The sequence below is a fragment of the Mercenaria mercenaria genome, chromosome 2 (assembly GCF_021730395.1).
Source record: "Mercenaria mercenaria strain notata chromosome 2, MADL_Memer_1, whole genome shotgun sequence".
NCBI lineage: Eukaryota > Metazoa > Mollusca > Bivalvia > Venerida > Veneridae > Mercenaria > Mercenaria mercenaria.
In genome coordinates, this window is record NC_069362.1 from 1,861,958 (window position 1) to 1,882,036 (window position 20,079).

Consider the following 20,079-nt stretch of genomic DNA (forward strand, 5'->3'; position numbering starts at 1 on the left):
AGACATTCAGTGCTCTGATTATCAAAAACAAGAGCTGTCACAGGAGACAGTGCGCTCGACTATTTCGATGCTGGATAGTGAAACTGGGCACATCTGAGAAACTAGAGCTGTCACTGGAGTGTTTAATGACTCCAATTGTGGATGAAGATATTGCACAATAGCCTGGGTCTATATCAAAAATATCAACTTAAAGTAATAAGAGAGGTAAAGATAAAATGTATCAAAACACTATATAAGTATATCCTAAGCAAAAAGGGGCATAATTCATTAAATATTTGTGCCAGAGTTATGCACCTTGTGCCATATGGTGTGGGTGATGATGTTGAACAACTATTTTAAGTTTGAATCAAATCCATTCAGTAATAACAGAGACAGAGTGAAAGTGCATCCAAACTTTAACCTAAAATTCTAAGTAAAAAGGGGAAAAATTAATAAAAAATTGGTCCCAGAGTTATGCACCTTGTGTCATATGATAAGGGTAATGATGTTGAACAATTGTTTAAGTTTGAATCAGATCCATTCAGTAATAACAGAAATAGAGTGAAAGTGCATAAAACTTTAACCTGAAATTCTGAGTAAAAAGGGGAATAATTCATGAAAAATTGTGCCAGAGTTATGCACCTTGTGTCATATGATGTGGGTGATGATGCTAAACAACTCTTTTAAGTTTGAATCAAATCCATTCAGTAATAACAGAGGTAGAGTGAAAGTGCACCAAAACTTAAACCTGAAATTCTAAGTAATAAGGGGGAATAATTCATGAAAAAGTGGTGCCAGAGTTATGCACCTTGTGTTATATGATGTGGGTGATGATGTTGAACAATTATTTTAAGTTTGAATCAAATCCATTCAGTAATAACAGAGACAGAGTGAAAGTGCATCAAAACTTTAACCTGAACATCTAAGTGAAAAGGGGGGATAATTCATGAAATATTGGTGCCAGAGTTATTGCCCTTATGTCAGATGATGTGGATGATGATGAGGAAAAGGTATTTCAAGTTTGACCAAATCCATCAAGTAATTACAGAGATAAGTTGAAACAAGAGTGCCAGAATGTCACAATATACGCCCGTCACAGCATAGCACCTGTATTTGCAAATGGAATTTTAATTTAGTGGTTGTTTAGTAATCATTGTAAGTCATTTGTTTTTCTAAGTCCACAAAAAAACTCCTTACCAGGTAGAGATACCTTAAAATACACCTAAAATGTGAAAGTAACATCTATGTTGTAATACAGAAAAGTGGTCTTGTTTTTTCCCTACGTTCAATTATAAAAAAAGTTACAATATAAGTGATTTATAGTAACAACTAAAGGAAGTTAATCTAAAAAAAAAAACAAAAAAACAAGAGCTGTCTCCATAGGATGACAAATGCCCCCGATGGCACTTTGAATGAATAGTTATGGCCGATGTTAGAGTTTAGGACCTTTGACCTACGGACCTGAGTCTTGCGCGCGACACGTCGTCTTACTGTGCCAAACATTCATGCGTAGTTATTTTAAAATCCATGCATGAATGACAACGATATGGACCGGACACGCCCATCATTGCACTATCATGAAATATGACCTTTAACTTCTAAGTGTGACCTTGACTTTTGAGCTACGGACCTGGGTCTTGCGCGCGACACGTCGTTTTACTGTGGTACACATTCATGCCCAATAATTTTAAAATCCATGCATGAATGACAAAGATATGGACCGGACACGCCCATCAATGCACTATCATGAAATATGACCTTTAACGTCTAAGTGTGACCTTGACCTTTGAGCTACAGACCTGGGTCTTGCGCGCGACAGTGAAGTTGAACTGTCGTCGTCTTACTGTGCCACACATTTATGCGTAGTTACTTGAAAATCTATCCATGGATGACAAAGATATGGACCGGACAAGCCCATCAATGCACTATCATGAAAAATGACCTTTAACGTCTAAGTGTTACCTTGACCTTTGAGCTATGGACCTGGGTCTTGTGCGCGACACGTCGTCTTACTGTGGTACGTATTCATGCCAAGTTATTTGAAAATCCATCCATGGATGACAAAGATATGGACCGGACACGAAAATTGCAGACAGACCGACAGACAGACAGACGGTTCAAAAACTATATGCCTCCGAAGTCCCTTTGGGGGCATAAAAAATCCCCCCCCCCCTCCAAAAAAAAAAATATCAAAAAAAAAATTGTAAGTCCACAAAAAAATCTTTACCAGGTAGAGATTGGTCAAAATACACCTCATAATTGGATGTAGCATGCATGTTGTACTACAGAAAAGTGGTCTCGATTTTTCCCTACGACTAGTAATGATAAAGTTACAATATAAGCTATTTATAGTAACAACAAAGGGAAGTAATTTTAAAGAAGGGAACTGCGCATGACACTTTGTCTCATGATGGTGTATAACTGTGCCAAGTTACATTAAAATCCCTCCATGCATGAAGAAGAAATGCTTCGGACAAAGTCATTCTTGTATCTGACCTTTGGCCTCCAAGTGTGACCTTGACCTTAGACCTAGGGACCTGGCTCTTGTGCATGACACTCTGTCTCATGCTTGTGAACATTTGTGCCAAGTTGTATCAAAATCCCTCAATGCATGAAGAAGAAATGCTCCAGACAAAGTTTTCATTTTTGTATCCTTGACCTCTAAGTGTGACCTTGACCTTAGACCTAGGGACCTGGTTCTTGCGCAGGACACTCCACCTCGTGGTGGTGAACATTTGTGCCAAGTTATATCAATATCCCTCTATGCATGAAGAAAAAATGCTCCAGACAAGGTTTTCATTCTTGTATCCTTTGACCTCTAAGTGTGGCCTTGACCTTTGACCTAGGGACCTGGTTCTTGCGCATGACACTCCGCCTCGTGGTGGTGAACATTTGTGCCAAGTTATATCAAAATGCCTCCATGCATGAAGAAGATATGCTCCGGACAAAGTTTTCTTTCTTGTATCCTTTGACCTCTAAGTGTGGCCTTGACCTTAGACCTAGGGACCTGGTTCTTGTGCATGACACTCAGTCTCATGATGTCAGATGATGAACAATTGTGCCAACTTTCATCAAAATGCCTCCATGCATGAAGAAGATATGCTGCGGACAAAGTCATTCTTGAATTTGACCTTTGACCTCTAAGTGTGATCTTGACCTTAGACCTAGGGACCTGGTTTTTACGCATGACACTCCGTCTCATGATGGTGAACAACTGTGCCAAGTCTCATCAAAATCCCTCCATGCATGTAGAAGATATGCTCCAGACAAAGTCTGTGGACGCCGCCCGCCCGCCCATCCGCCCGCCAGGGTCGTTCCCATAATACGTCCCATTTTTCAAACGGGCGTATAAAAGGAGAAAATGTAAAAAAACTTTAACCAAGGTGGGGACGCGGAAAGACGCCAACACCAACACCGGGTTTAGTAGGATAGCTCTCCTTATACTTCATTAGTCGAGCTAACAAGTTTCAAGGGCCATAATTCTGAAGTGCCTGGGCCGATTTGGCTCGTTAGCAAACTTGGCCGAGGACTTATTGGCAAACACATTTTGTTTAAGTTTGGGTGAAGATTGGATGAGAAATGATAGAGTTAGAGTGTGGACAAGATTTGTGACAGACACACAGACAGGAGTAAATCAATAATTATGTCTCCAAAACCACTGTGTGGTGGGAGACATAATTAACAAGAGCTGTTACAGGAGACAGCGGGCTCAACTATTTCAATGCTGGATAGTGAAATTAGGCACATCTGAGGTGGCTGGAGCTGTCAGTGGAGTGTTTAATTACTCAAATGCGGATGCAGATATTAGGGAACAGCTTCAGTCTGTGTCAAATGGATTAGTTATAACAGAGATAAAGTGTATCAAAATATTAAGTAAGTATAAAATTTTGAGAAATAATTCATTGAAAACTTGTGCAAAAGTAATACACCATGTGTCATATCATGTGACTAATAATGTGGAACAACTATTTTCAGTTTGAATCAAATCTGTTACGTAGTAACTGAGACAGAGCAAAAGTGCATCACATCTTAAACCTGAAATTCTATTATTAAAAAGGGGACATAACTCATAAAGTATTGGTACCAGCATAGTGCACCTTGTGTTACATTATGTAGGTGAAGATGTGGAACAACCATTTTAAATTTAATTAAATCCATTTAGTAACAAAAGCATCACAATTAAACTGAAATTCTAAGCAAAAAGGGGATATAATTCATGACATAGACATATTTACACCAGAGTTACAGACCTTGTGTTATATGATGAGGAGGATGATGTAGAAGAACTGATTTAAGATTTAATCAAATTCATTGAATAATAACAAAGATACAGTGAAAGTGCACCACAATTAACCTGAAATTCTAAGTAAAAACGGGGGCATAATTCATAAAATATTGTGCAAGAGTTATGGCCCTTGTGTCATATGAAGTGGGTGATGATGTGGTACAACTATTCTAAGTTTAAATCAAACCTGTTTGGTAATAACAGAGTAAAGAGAAAGTACATCAAAACTTCAACCAAGTTATGGACGTGGAAAGACGCGGACGTCGGGTCGAGTAAGATAGCTTTCCATACTTCATATAGTCAAAATCCTCATCAAATGTATTTAACTTTACTAAATGTATAAATTAATTGTGTAAGTAGAGCTATATTCATAATTAAATGTCATATAGTATTAACAATTGCTTTTTGTTTTTACTGTGTTAAGCTATTATATGGATTGAGTGTATGCTATTTTAAACTGTAAGCATTGCACTGTTAATAAACATAAAACAAGTTTATTCAAAGTTTACATAACCTATATGAGCCGCACCATGAGAAAACCAACATAGTGCATTTGCGACCAGCATGGATCCAGACCAGCCTGCGCATCTGCGCAGTCTGGTCAGGATCCATGCTGTTCGCTAACGGTTTCTCTAATTGCAATAGGCTTTGAAAGCGAACAGCATGGATCCTGACCAGACAGAGCCGATGCGCAGGCTGGTCTAGATCCATGCTGGTCGCAAACGCACTATGCTGGTTTTCTCATGGCTCGGCTCATATATAGAAATTGTTTTGTATTTTCAAATATGAAATTTGGGTCATCTAAAGACAGCAAACTGTTAGCCTCGTAAAAGTGTTTCAGTTTACAGTACCTGAACCAAACTGCTGTTTTTATATTTTACCATACATGGAGATAAATCTACCTAAGATCTTTATCTTAAGATTTCCTTTGATATTAAACTGACATCCTGTTATGAAAACTAAAACAAATATAACAATTGATCTACAATCAAAAACATACATTTACTTCCTTATCTAGAATAGATAGTCACATATGCAAAAATGTGTAATGATTTTCTTTTTTTTTTCAATTAAAAGCAATTTTTTTAACACTTCACATTCAGTCAAAGATATTCTAAAGACCACCACTCTGTCTACAGAGATGTTCTTTATGTACATGATTCAATTCCTCAAACACCTTCTTTATAAGTACATGATTTACTTCTACAAACATGTTCTATTATATGTATATGATTCAATTCCTCAAACATTTTTTTATGTACAAGATTTTCTTCCTCAAGTATTTTCTTTATGTACATGATTTTCATCCTCAAACATGTTCTTTATGTACATGATTCAATTCCTCAAGCATTTTCTTTATGTACATGATTTTCTTTGCAATATTTTCTTTATGTACATGATTTTCCTCCTTAAACAAGGTTTTTATGTACATGATTTATTCCTCAAGCACTGCCTTTTTGTACATGATTTTCTTCCTCAAGCATGTTCTTTATATATGTTTCTTCCTCAAGCATGTTTTTATATGTATATGATTTTATTCCTCAAGCATGTTCTTTATCTTCTTCCTCAAGCATGTTTTTTTTATATCATATGTACATGATTTTCTTCCTCAGGCATGTTCTTTATCGTCTTCCTCAAGCATGTTCTTTATATATGTTTCTTCCTTAAGCATGTTCTTTATCATATGTATATGATTTTATTCCTCAAGCATGTTCTTTTTCATAATGTATAAGATTTTCTTTCTCAAGCATGTTCTTTATGTATGTTTCTACCTCAAGCATGTTCTTTATCATATGTATAAGATTTTCTTTCTCAAGCATGTTATTTTTCATAATGTATATGATTTTCTTCCTAAAGCATGGTTTTTTTTCATATGCTCATATGCATATGATTTTCTTCCTCAAGCGTGTTCTTTATCTTCTTCCTCAAGCATGTTCTTTACCTTATGTATATTATTTCTGTCTCAAGGAAAGTTCTTTGCGTACAATATTTTCTTAATCTGTATTCTGCAAAACCAATGGGCAGATCAAATAACCATAAATGTTAACTTAGCTTATATCTACCTGATATGTGGGTTGTCCAGCTCCAGGACCAGCTGGCATAGAAACATTAGGTGGTTGTGGGTAACCTGGTTGTGGAGGTCCTTGAGGCATCTGAAATATCAAAACAGCATTATTATAATATTAACACACTGCCAAAGTGTTCTTGAAGCAAAACTACAAACAAGTACTACATACTTTTCACATATCATCTTTTGAATGAACCATTTTAAACCTAACAGTTAAAAAAATGTTTAAAACATTTTTAACACAGCTAAAATTGCTTACAGTGTCGTTACAAAACTACCTCATTTGAAAAACATAAAAATTAATCCAAATAGGTATAATTCAGACTTAACCATCATCAAATTTTCTAAACACAAGAGCTGTTTATAAAACATATATGCTCTCCATGACTGCTTGTTGGAGGCAAGTCAGTATGAAATTTTGTATGCTGTGACCTTGAATTTGAACCAAATAACTTTCAAAACATCAGTGGTCATCTACTGACTACAGTCAATCATCCTAAGTCTCCTTTTTTTATCGAGCTGAAACTATTTCCAGTCGAATGGTCACAATGACCTACCGAATCCTAAACAGTAAGGGTCATATACTGACCATAGGCCATCATCCTAAAAAGTTTGACAAATGTAGGTCAAAGCATTTTTTTTATTACTCAGCAGAAACCATTTTCAGTCTCAAGGTCACTGGACCTTTGACGCATTGATCAAAACAACATGTGTCATCTACTGAACACAGGCAATCATAGTATGCAAATTGACCATTGTGAGATCTAGCCTTCTTTAGTTATTGACTGTAAACCAAATGGTCTACCAAAGGACAGATCGACAAACAGACCAATAGACAAACACTGAGCAAAACAATTAATATATCCCCCTTCTTGGACAGGAGGCATAAAATTCTAGAAAGTCTTTTCCACACAAAATGAAGTTTTAAACATATCATAGGAGCAAATAAAAAATTTACAGAAAAAAATCTTACCCCGAATCCTAGCCCTCCTGGAGCTCCACCAGGTGGCGCTGTGCCATACGGCATTCCACCAGGCTGAGAACCATATGCTGCAGCAGACGCAGACTCTGGTGTTGGCATGCCAACCTAGAAATATATCATCATTCAACACAGATTATAAAATTGCCAAGGGATGAATTCAGAGAATAGTGAAATAAGGTACATTATAAACGTCACACTGGTCATATATTCTGCAAAAATGATATTAACCCTTAACCTGCTAAATTTCTAGTATAATGATCTTGTCTATCTTTCAATTTGGACAATACCATTAGCTGTTAAAAAGGGGGCTTACCAAAAAGATACTGACTGAATAGCGAACAGTGCAGATCATGATAAGACTGCACAGATATGCAGGCTGATCAGGATCTTCACTGGATGCAAAGGCAGTATCAATCGTGTCCAGCATGATATGAGTTAAGAACTCTTTTACATGAGATAAATTTTTTAAATATCTTGATTCTTTGTGTGTAAGGGTTTGATATAAAATACAAAAAAGTGAAAACTGGTGTTAAACATTTGTAAAACTTTTGGAGAATACTAATTTTGTCTATCATTTCAAAAGTATCTTTGATGTTCTATAGTGAAATCTTCATATTTTGATTTTGTTGACAGTTGATACATGTGTGAACAATGTTAATTGTTAACAAAATCAGATTATCACATTTTCACTCTGCTTTCTTCTAGTGATTGCTCTTTTTTTGTACTTTACACAAATACTTTGCAAAAATTCGAATATCATAAGGTTGGTCAGTCAGCCCTGTATTAAGGCATGCGGCTGCTTGAGGCAGGTGGGTATAAGAACACAATTTGAATTTGGGAAGTAAGCTGATTGGTTGCTTAACCCTTACCCTGCTAAATTTCTATAATGAACTTGTCCATCTTTCAATTTGGACATTACTATTAACTGTTTAAAGGGGTGCTTACCAAAAAGATACTGACTAAATGGCGAACTGTGCAGATCTTGATCAGACTGCAGATGTGCAGGCTGCCCATGATCAACACTGGTTGCTAAGGTAGAATTAATTGTGTCCAGCATGATAAGGGTTAAGGCAAGACTTACTAGCTGCTGGTGGCCAGATGAGCAGGTTTTGACTGTATACCAAAGCCCACAAAGTTAAACAAATTTCAACAGTAACCATTATGAAGGGCCTTTATACAGACAAGCAATGAAACCTATCTTCTCAAATGTGAAAAGAAATTATATCCATAACACGAGATGCCCCTGCATGATAACAGCCTGTCTATAAATTGGTTATTACTTATCTTACAATCATTCTGAAAATGTATCAAGCCTTTTCTGACATATTATTTACATACAATGTTTGTATATACAAAACAACTGGGGGCATTTAGTTATGAATATATAAATATGGCCATATCAAAAGTGATTATCTGTGAAACAAGACAAATTGCGGCTGAAAGTTACTCAGTTCAACAAAACAACACTGCCTTATATGGTATATACATTATGATTGTATACTATGAATATTACAGAGGAAAGAAAATGTAACATGGTCGAACAGCGTTGCCAAATATGACATCAAAAATCTGTTTTTGACCTCAACAGTGGTTTAAACTAGCTCAACCAATAGTGCTGGAGGGATTTCAGAGTACAAGGGATTTAACTAGCCTTACTCATTTTCTTTATTGGCATAGCTTATTTTACAATCTGATATTTTATAGTTGCCATCCCTCTAGGAAAAATAACCAGTCAATAAGTAATCATGCCATCCTGAAAGTCCTACTAGATTTACTCAGACAAAATCCGTCTAACTGCCACAAATGTAGATTAATCCACTTAGTATTTAAAAAACACGAAAAGCAAAGTTAACGCAATATTTATCAGTGAATTTTGTCAAAGGTCATAAATACGTAAACCAGTCACAAAATGCAAACATCTGATTGGATGTTTCAATGCGTTTATATCTGAATAAACCAATGGGAAAGTTACATTCTTAGTACAACATTTTATAAGTATAACTAAGGTTGAATAAAGTCTTTACAAGCTCTCAACCAAGAAATATGCCCTTGTTCTAGAATAGTACTATGCTCTGAAAATGTTGCCTAATATCCCCAAAACAGAACTCGAGCATATTTCTAGATACAGACCTAATAAACTATAAATATCACAGACATTGCAACAGTGGATATACTGACGCTAAAACAAAACATATTGAAATTTCATAATGACTCGCAGAAGAGCCTTGTGCTGTGCAATCATGTAGTGTTTACACATTATACCGGTCTGCTGTAATCAATACTGCTCTATTCCCGATACAGATAGCATTTCATTCCGCAGTATAGTAATCTTTATTAAACGATAACACAAAAAACACCAAATTCTGACTACCTGTTTTGACAGTTCTTGACGATGAACTTTTCTTGGTCGTTATTTATTTAAAATTGAAGGTTAAGCCAGTTCTTATGTCTTTTACTAACGAAATTTTTGCTTACCGGTATGTTTCAGTAACTGCAACCTGCTATTGAACAAAGTCTGCAGCCTGCTAAATTCTTGCCCAAACAGGATTTATTTCCAAACTTTTATTCAACCTCATGCTTTAGTACTGGTAATCTGTTATGTTTCTACATTCTATACCCTACAAGGATTTTAGCCACTCACCGGACTGGCCCTGACCCTTCCGCCCAAAACACTTACACACATTATACCTACCCCTGGTTGTGGTGCACCATATCCTTGCTGGGGGTAACCACCTCCGGGCTGGGGGAAGCCCTGGCCTGGGTATCCGGGCTGACCTTGACCTGGGTAGCCACCTCCTCCATATGGATAACTCATTTTGTATGTTTATTACCTGAAGTGTGAAGGAAAACACAAATTAACTTTTTTTCTAAACCTAAAGCAAATGTACTATAAAACTTTCCAGGTACTGCGAAATGATTTAACCTTTAGCCTGCTGCTGGCAAGTGATTCGGCCTTTGCGACCAGTGCAGACCAAGATCAGCCCGAACATCCTGATCACAGTCTGCACTTTTCTCTATTCAGTCTGTAAATTTTCAGTGAATGCCCCTCTGAATAATAAATGATACTGCCCAAATTGAGAGTGATGGACCACTTAATTTTTGAAATTCAGCAGGGTAAAGGTTAATAATATTCATGACTGAGGAACTAATTTTCATAAATTTCATGGTAGCAGCAATTGTCAACTAAAATCCCAACAAAGAAATAAAATTGCAATTCTTTTTATCTTTAAAAATTGAAATCCACTGAGTTACATCCATACGAAAGAGCTGTTTTGGCCAAAAGTACAAACTGCACAGTCATGAAGTCAAATGATTTCACTGTGAGTTAAAAATGTTCTCTTCTATAGATAATTTTAATGTTAATAATCCATGATGTTAATGAAAACTAGGTAAATTTTGATATCACTAGAAACTGACATAAATGCTCATACTATTGATTTTAAAGCAATTTAATCAATAATACTGTAAACATATGACAGCTTCAGTTTAGTCAAACATATTTACACTATTTTAATTGTATTGTAAGCTAAAACGTTATTGATTATTGCTGATTACTTTCCATTGGGAATATATATACTGAGGCCTCGTGAAAAGGACCATGACACCATCTAAGCTCCAATGTATGACCTCTTCAAATCTGCAGGAACAGAATCTGATGTCCACCCTTCTAAATTTGACCAATGCGGTAAATTCCCCGTTAGATGTTTTTAGTAATCCAAATTTTCGCTTAATTCCTTTTCAAACCTTATAATTATATTGATTTTTCTTTTATTTCTTTCAACTCTTTTTTTTCAGATTTTTTTCAACAGGGTGGAGTTTTCTGCCTTGGTTAAATTGTGCAGGTGGTTGGGGGCTGGGTTGGAGTTTGTCCTACATGTTATATCTTATCCACTAGTTAGCATTACTACAGTAGAAAATAATGTTTAGGCTTATGAGGTAGTACAATTAACCATTGATATATATGACAATTTACAGTATGCATGGCCCAAATCCTTACTAGGAGTTTGGAGATCCTCATATCAGATAATATTTGTAAGCTTCAGTTTTCAGATAAAATTGCAGTTCCATCAAATTCAGCAGGTCATGAGGAGTTTGGAGAACAGGGATCATCTACTTGGCATATCCAATCATCCCACTAAGTTTCAACATTCTGGGCCTAGTTTGTTTGTTTGTTTTGGGTTTAACGCCGTTTCTCAACAGTATTTCAGTCATGTAACGGCGGGCAGTTAACCTAACCAGTGTTCCTGGATTCTGTACCAGTACAAACCTGTTCTCTGCAAGTAACTGCCAACTTCCCCACATGAATCAGTGGTGGAGGACTAATGATTTCAGACACAATGTCGTTTATCAAATAATCACGGAGAACATACGCCCCGCCCGGGGATAATGTATATAACGTTGACCTGAAACACTTTGACGCCAACGTCTGTGTTGCATTACTACGTCATATCCTATGTTTGTATATATGTACGATAGTTACAAGAGTTGAATAGAAGTAGAAAACAGACACAACGTGTTGTACATTCATTTTAGTGTTAGTGTCCCATACCCAACTGACACAAGTGACCCCAAAATCAATAGGGGTCATCTACTACACCTGTCCAATCATTCTATGAAGTTTCAACATTCTGGGTCAAGTGGTTCTCAAATTATTGATCAGAAATGGTTTTCCATGTTCAGGCCCTTGTTACCTTGACCTTTAACAGAGTGATCCCAAAATCAATAGGGAACTTGTTGTTTATCCTTTTTTTTGTCAAAAATGTGGAGTCTTAGAGTTTTGTATGTCTGGGGCCAAATTCCTGCAACACAGCAGGGAATGTATTTGTTTGCATTACTGCCCATTTAGGGTCAGATGGTTAAGGTCCTTTTCAGGTGAGTGACATAGGGCCTAAAAAAGAAATTCTTTGTTTCCGGTAACATGCTAAAAAAAATTAGGGTAGGTAGGTCGGAAAAACTTTTTTTTTGGAGTTTTTTTATTAAGGCAGACTTTTCGGAAATTATTTTTGTGTCAAACAAGAGATCACAGAGTGATCTTGGCGCCCACCAATGTGCCATTTTTGAGTGTTCCAAATTTCAAGACTTATTGACTACCTCAAAGTCAAATTTCATTTCCGTACACAACACTGTGCATGTGGTCCAAATTCAAAAGCTGTAGCTTGAGAAATGTGAAAGTAGGTCACCAGGTCAATGTCAAGGTCAAAGTTTGTTTCAGTACACAATCCTATGCAGGTGGTCTAAATTTGAAGCCTGTAGCTACAGAAATGTGAAAGTAGGTCACTAGGTCAATCTTAAGGTCAAAGTTCATTTCGGTACACAAAACTATGCAAGTGGTCCAAATTTGAAGGCTGTAGCTTGAGAAATGTAAAAGTAGGTCACTAGGTCAAAATCGAGGTCAAATTCTATTTCAGAATACAAAACTATGCATGCGGTCCAAATTTGAAGCCTGTACCTTCAAAAATATGAAAGTAGGTCACTAGGTCAATGTAAAGGTCAAAGTTCATTTCGGTACACAAAACTATGCATGTGGTCCAAATCTGAAGGCTAATAGATAGCTTAAGAAATGTAAAAGTAGGTCACTAGGTCAAAATCAAGGTCAAATTTTATTTCAGAATACAAAACTATGCATGTGGTCCAAATTTGAAGCCTGTACCTTAAAAATGTGAAAGTAGGTCACTAGGTCAATGTAAAGGTCAAAGTTCATTTCAATACACAAAACTATGCAAGTGGTCCAAATTTGAAGGCTGTAGCTTGAGAAATGTAAAAGTAGGTCCCTAGGTCAATCTCAAGGTCAAATTTTATTTCAGAATACAAAACTATGCATGTGGTCCAAATTTGAAGCCTGTACCTTAAAAATGTGAAAGTAGGTCACTAGGTCAATGTAAAGGTCAAAGTTCATTTCGGTACACAAAACTAAGCAAGTGGTCCAAATTTGAAGGCTGTAGCTTGAGAAATGTAAAAGTAGGTCACTAGGTCAAAATCATGGTCAAATTTTATTTCGGAATACAAAACTATGCATGTGGTCCAAATTTGAAGCCTGTACCTTAAAAATGTTAAAGTAGGTCACTAGGTCAATGTGAAGGTCAAAGTTTTTTTCGGCACACAAAACTATGCAAGTGGTCCAAATCTGAAGGCTGTAGCTTGAGAAATGTGAAAGTAGGTCACTAGGGCAAAATCAATGTCAAATTTCATTTTGAAACATGGAACTGCGCATATGGTCCAAATTTGACGCCTGTACCTTCAAAAATGTGAAAGTAGGTCACTAGGTCAAAATCAAGGTCAAAGATTTTTCCAGTACACAAAACTATGTATGTGGTCCAAATTTGAAGGCTGTAGCTACAGAAATGTGAAAGTAGGTCACTAGGTCAAAATCAAGGTCAACTCATGCCAAGGTTCATCTTGCCACTCAAAAATATACAAGTGGTCCAAATTTGAAGGCTGTAGCTACAGAAATGTGAAAGTAGGTCACTAGGTCAAAATCAAGGTCAACTCGTGTCAAGGTTCATCTTGCCACTCAAAAATATACATGTGGTCCAAATTTGAATGTTTAACATTTTAAAAGCTTTTCCTATATAAGTCTATATGAACCATGTGTCCCCCGGGGCGGGGCCATTTTTGACCCTAGGGCGATAATTTGAACAAACGTGGTAGAGAACCACTAGATGATGCTACATTACAAGTATCAAAGCCTTAGGCTTTGTGGTTTGGACAAGAAGATTTTCAAAGTTTTTCCTTATGTAAGTCTATGTAAACCATATGATCCCCAGGGCGGGGCCATATTTGACCCTAGGGGTATAATATGAACAATCTTAGTTGAAGACCACTAGATGATGTCACATACAAAATATCAAAGCCCTAGGCCCTGTGGTTTTGGACAAGGGGTTATTCAAAGTTTTTCCCTATATAAGTCATTATAAACTATGTGACCCCCAGGGCGGGGCCATATTTGACCCCAGAGAAATAATTTGAATCATCTTGGTAGAGGACCACTAGATGATGCTTCAAACCAAATATCAAAGCCCTAGGCTCTGTGGTTTTGGATAAGAAGGTTTTCAAAGTTTTTCCCTATATAAATCTATGTAAAATATAGAAATAAACAAAGGGCCATAACTCACTCAAAAATTGTTGAACCAGTCTGATTTTCAGGGGGACACAACTAGGGTACCAATACATCATTCTGACAAAGTTTGGTCAAAATCCCCCTAGTAGTTTCTGAGAAGATGCGATAACGAGAAAATGTTGATGGACGGACGGACGGACGGACAGAATGACGGACCACGGACGCAGAGTGATTTTAATAGCCCACCATCTGATGATGGTGGGCTAAAAATGAATACAAATAGGGGGGTTATGCCTCTAGAGCATCAGTAAGTGATTTATAACATCACTGACCATGTTTAAAGCATAAAAAGTGCAGTTTTGCAACATTTTGTCAAAAAGTTGAAAAACAAATGTTCTCCAAGGCCATAAAAACATTTAGGGTCGGGCCAAAAATTTAGGGTAGGTCAGGATACCGGAAACAAACAATTTTTTTTTTACGCCTAGTGACTATTGTTAAAGGTGTATATGAATATACATTTTTTTGTAATGCTATTCCCTGTATATTCTTTATAAAAAAGAACAATGTTATCAGGGTTTTTTTCAATCTGACTAAAGTACATATCCTATTACGCTACGCATAGGATCTGAGAACGACCTATTCATTGCCTCGTTCTGACGACCCTTTCGCTAGCCAATCAGAGCCTAACTTACAACATCTTGCAAATCTACCTGTAGCCTTGACTTTTGATATTTATAATTCTTATGTCATAATGTATCAGATAGCCAGTTAGCGCAGTCGGTAGGCCACTTGCTTTGTAAGCGAGGGGTCCCGGGTTCGAGCCCTGGAATGACTGCACATTTTTCTTACTCTTTGACATTCGAACAAGTCGTCTGATTGGATAAAATAAAAATAGCAATACTGGAAATCCTAAATATACAGAAGACGAATGTGAATGGGTCGTTCTCAGATCTTCGTTTAGAAGATCAACTACTTTAGTCAGATTGGGTTTTTTTTACAAGAAAGTGACGCCGATAGTCAGCATCTAAATCCTCTCAGAAAAATTTCCCCCAAATGTCAATTTTCCCTAGTCTAGTGGCAAAAAAAATCTCCAATTTTTATGTTTTAATAATATTAGATCTACCGGTACTTATCTGAAAAATCATTGCATCCTTAATAGTCGGACAGCAACCATGTAGGCAACTGATTACACTAAATACAGCTGTTTTATTACGTCATGGACAATGTGTCCCAGCATTCAATGCTTGCTATTTATGATGACGGGAACCAATTGCACTAGATCCCGGCATTACAAGTTGGCGTATATTGGCCACATACAATGACGGAAACCAATCTTTATCCAGGGATATCAGAATTCCGGAAAGACTGACAACCGAAAACCAGTATTACATGATGTATATAACATGTGAATTTTCCCCAAACTGGCCCCTTTTGCATGATACAGTCATGTATTTCCCCTTTTGACCAGCACCCAGCGTCTTCCTCATCTCCTAAATAAAAAGCCTGGTTGTACAAAGTCTGGCCCATTCTAGATCCTCATGTTTAAGGAACTATCTTATAGGAGGTCATTCACAACTCTGCAACATTTTACAGCATTATATTCACTTTTCTTATATTCTATTACAGATTTGTTTAAAGGAACAAAAAGACTCAGTCATAGAGTTAGATGATAAAATCCCTATTACAAAATAATGGTGTTATTTCTAGAGCTCAAAAAGGGCAGGGTGCTGCCTAAAAGGGGCAGGGTGCTGTCCGAAAGGGGCAGGGTGCTCTTTTAGCCATGAAAGTTACCATAGCAATAGTTGCATTTCTAGATGTCTATAGTTAATACGTATTCCATTTATCTTTATTGCACACTGAAAAGAAATGTCACAGAATAAAGTGGTAAATCTTCCCAAAACCAGTAACATAGTTTAGTAATTACAAAGGCTTTTTACTTATAATATACTTTATAGTTTAGGTTGAATCATTCAAGCCTTTGTCTTAAAAAATGTCACCAAGAATGTCAACTTATTCATATGAATATGAAATAGTGGAGGGCCTTAATATAAGCTTAATCTTGAAACCAAGATCATGTTGTAAACAACATATAGATGTTGTAAACAACATATAGTAAAACGCCTGTTTCAGGTCACATTGTAAACTAATAATTATCAAAAGCCATGTTGTATTGATCAGGTCTTTCACCAATATTTCATTAACAGAAAAGTGCTATTACAGTCAGATTAAAGTTTACTAAAACGCATATCCAAAATATACTACCGGATACTGGTACACTTTCGGAATATTGTCTGAAAGTAGCTTTTTTTACCTGCCAGTTTTTACTCAGTTTACGTGACCCACTAGGGTAAACCAGAGATAGGTCCTCAAATTCTGATGTTTCTCATCATAAAAAATACACAGTCAGCTTTTTTGAAGGAAATATGGAAAAATTGCATACGACATCGGGAGAAATAAGACTCGTGAACGGACATTCTAAACTTACTTTTACTTTCGATATTGACATTAAAATTTGCGTATTGTGTATTTTCTAGTTGAAATTACAGTAGAATCAAACTGCATTAACTGATATATACTTGTTATTATACTAAACAACGGTCTAATTTAAATTTTGCACAAAGAAATCTAGGGCACTTTTCCATGCTCGGTAATCAGCTGGCCGCTTACGAACGCCTTTGGGACATTACACAGGATCCATACACTTTATCAATTAGTTTTAACACTTCATTGATTCTCATTTCCTGTGTGCACTCGCCATGAGGCTAATCAAAAAATCGTCGAGGCATGTCAACAGGAAAATTGGCGGGATATAGCAGAAGATCATGAGGGCACATTTTCAGGGCAGCGTGGCGGCAGTAAAAAAAGGGCAGGGCAGAGCGCCCCGCTGTGTCGCTCTAGAAATAACACTAAATAAATGTAAATTTTGTTATGTAACTTATATAAAATTCTGTTATTACCCCCTCCCTGCCTCCAACATCCCACACTTCCCATCACTTTAATAATTTTAAAAGACAAAAAGTTGCTATTTCTTTTGATTTCAGTGTAATTTCTCGTTGCATTTACCAGGAATACAAAATGGGGTATTTAACCTTTAGCCTGCTGCCGGCAAGTGATTCTGCCTTTGCGACAAGAGCAGACCAAGATCAGCCTGCACATCTGTGCACTGTTCGCTATTCATTCAGTAAATTTTCAGTAAACACCCCTTCTAATAATAAATGGTATTGCCCAAATTGAATGATTGACCAGTCCATTTTAGAAATTTAGCTTGGTAAAGGTTAGACAATACAATTTACAAAAAAATTAATGAAAAAGTAAAGTTTAAAACTGTGTGTGACTTTGAAATTCATTGATTGGCACAACTTAGATAGGCAAATGGTAGTAAAAACAATTTTACAAGCTTGCATTTTTATGTATTTCTGCTTAACTTGTGACAAAACACTATTTCATGTGTATCCATTGAAGTTTGAATGTGTTTCTTACAATAAAATATCTTTTAAAGGCTTTTTTTTATTACATTTTGTCTGGATTGTATACCATCACAGCTATGTGCAAGACCACTGTGATTGTAACATGTCTTCCATATAATTCATTAAACCAATTGGTGGTGTACCAGTCACTGTGTAGGGAACAGCCTGACCTGATAGATCAATGCATACAAGCATGCCTGTCAGCTTATTTCAAATTTTTATTAAAATGGTTTCAAGCCTACTGTAAGCAACTCATACAGACAAGAACCCAGACTACCTGTTGCAACTTGGGTAACTAACACATGCAAGCCCCTCTTTTAAATATAAAAAGGTCCTCCCGTGCAAAATACTTAAAAAGGGCTAGGTATGACCTAGTTGTTATAAATTGATGGTTGTATGCATTTAACACGCTAATGAATGAGTACAACAGAGCTCAAGATAAGGGCCGTATTTTTGTAAATACGAATATATTTTAAAATCTGGCCATATCTGAGTACTAATTTATTTTAAAATGTGGTCGTATCAGTATGACATGTAAACAGTATTACGAATTTCAAAGGAAGATCTAGCCATATCACGTGTCCGTGCTGAGTTGCGCATTTGGTGGTCTGTAAACCAATATTATCTTTCCAGTACTTTATTTAGCGAAAAGCAATAGACTGCTTTACCACTTTCGTGCATTATTTTGCTTCTTTTTTCCCAACCTACCGATCCAGTCAAAATAAAATGGCAGTGCACAGTGCAAAAGGCAGGTCGAAAAAGAAATTAGAAATTCAGAAGAACACACTGCTTACATGTTTCTTCATCATGTTCATCGGCGAAAGAAATAAACACTGAAAAGACATTATTCGTCTGATTGTTGATGAGCTCGTGGTAGCTGCTACAAAACCTGCTAAAATGCACAATGGGTTAAAGTTGTTGCAGCCAAAGACACTTGACGAATTTTATTTCAAATGTAAATCAAGTGGTATTGAAACCAAACAAATTTCCTTGGTACTAATTTTTGTTATCTGGTAGTACTTATTTCACAAAATATAGATACTCTCTCTCTCTAGCATCACACCTCTTTTCGAGTATTACGTGCAGCTGTGTGCCTGTACAAGAAATGTAAAAGTAGAATGGACAGGAGAATAAAAGTAATACACGATTGCAAGCATGAAATACAGTAACCTGTTGATAGTGTTAAAAAAAAAAACAAGAAGGATTTACAGATAAAAGTAGTTTAAAAACAGGTTTATCATGTTAAGCAATGTGTGCAAGTTTGGTCACACCCTGCTTAAAGTGGTTCAGGTTGGGGGCAAAGTATCAGGTAGTACCGTTACTAATTTCACAAAACATCAGCTAGTACTGTTACTAATTGCACAAAACCTTATCTGGAGATCTTTACAATCTTGTTAGCCGAAGGCAGTGGCTAGAGAACCGGAATCGGTTCCCTAGACAGCGAACTTATTCGTATGGAACCGGTTCTCCAACCAAAATACCGAAACATGCGGTCTGTGTATTTATACATGTTGTAGTTCTGGCTAACATAACTTAACTGACGCTGTTTTATTTTCTGGTGGCCGCCATTTGGTTAACTAACCAGTATCAAACCGCAACATCTTAAGGAGAGGACAACCGTAAGCTGATATAGCTTTCTGTTCAATTCCTTAATTAATGTTCTGTAAATGTTTCATGTATTACTAAAATAAAATATGTTTAAACTAAACTGCAACATCTTGCACAGACTCTCATGAGAAACTGATGACGTCATGCAACGGTTCAGACCAAATGGTTATTTTTGAAAATCAAGATCAAAATTCTACCTACCTATGAATTTAATTTAATCTAATCATAAACATATCCATTTTCGATAAAACTCATATAAATCATACCTCTGAAGGTTTAAGTTCTCAGAAAAGGTCAATAAATAACAATTCTAAATTTTATACCATCTATTGGTTTTCAAAATGAAGAGTACCGTGATCAGGTGCCAACTGCAATGGCGGACAAAATATTACAGACAGGTGTACCAATTTGAAACCTGTGTGTATAACCTGTGTTCAAATTAAGTTGCATGGATTATTTTATGCGAGATCAAAAGAAAAAGGGTATAGAAATATTTTAAAATAAAAGGTGAGTACATTGCATTTCATTTGATGAAGTTATAGCGTAACAGACTTCTGGCACGATTACTGGTTAGGTTTCAGAATGGGATTCGTTTCAGCTCAGAGATCCGTAACAGCATATAAACATCTGAGC

General features: G+C 36.5%; 1 protein-coding gene across 2 annotated transcripts in view; it reads right to left on the minus strand.

The window, feature by feature from the left end:
* Positions 1-20,079, minus strand: part of LOC123563078 (annexin A4-like) — a 57,892-nt gene that overhangs the window by 37,017 nt on the left and 796 nt on the right. For both annotated transcript variants that reach the window (XM_053528315.1, XM_053528305.1), the window contains exons 2-4: positions 10,007-10,145; positions 7,306-7,419; positions 6,328-6,417 (exon numbers count right to left, since the gene is read on the minus strand). In XM_053528315.1, coding sequence (XP_053384290.1) covers positions 6,328-6,417; positions 7,306-7,419; positions 10,007-10,129 — 327 coding nt within the window. In that variant the 5' untranslated portion in view covers positions 10,130-10,145. The remainder of the gene's footprint in view (positions 1-6,327; positions 6,418-7,305; positions 7,420-10,006; positions 10,146-20,079) is intronic.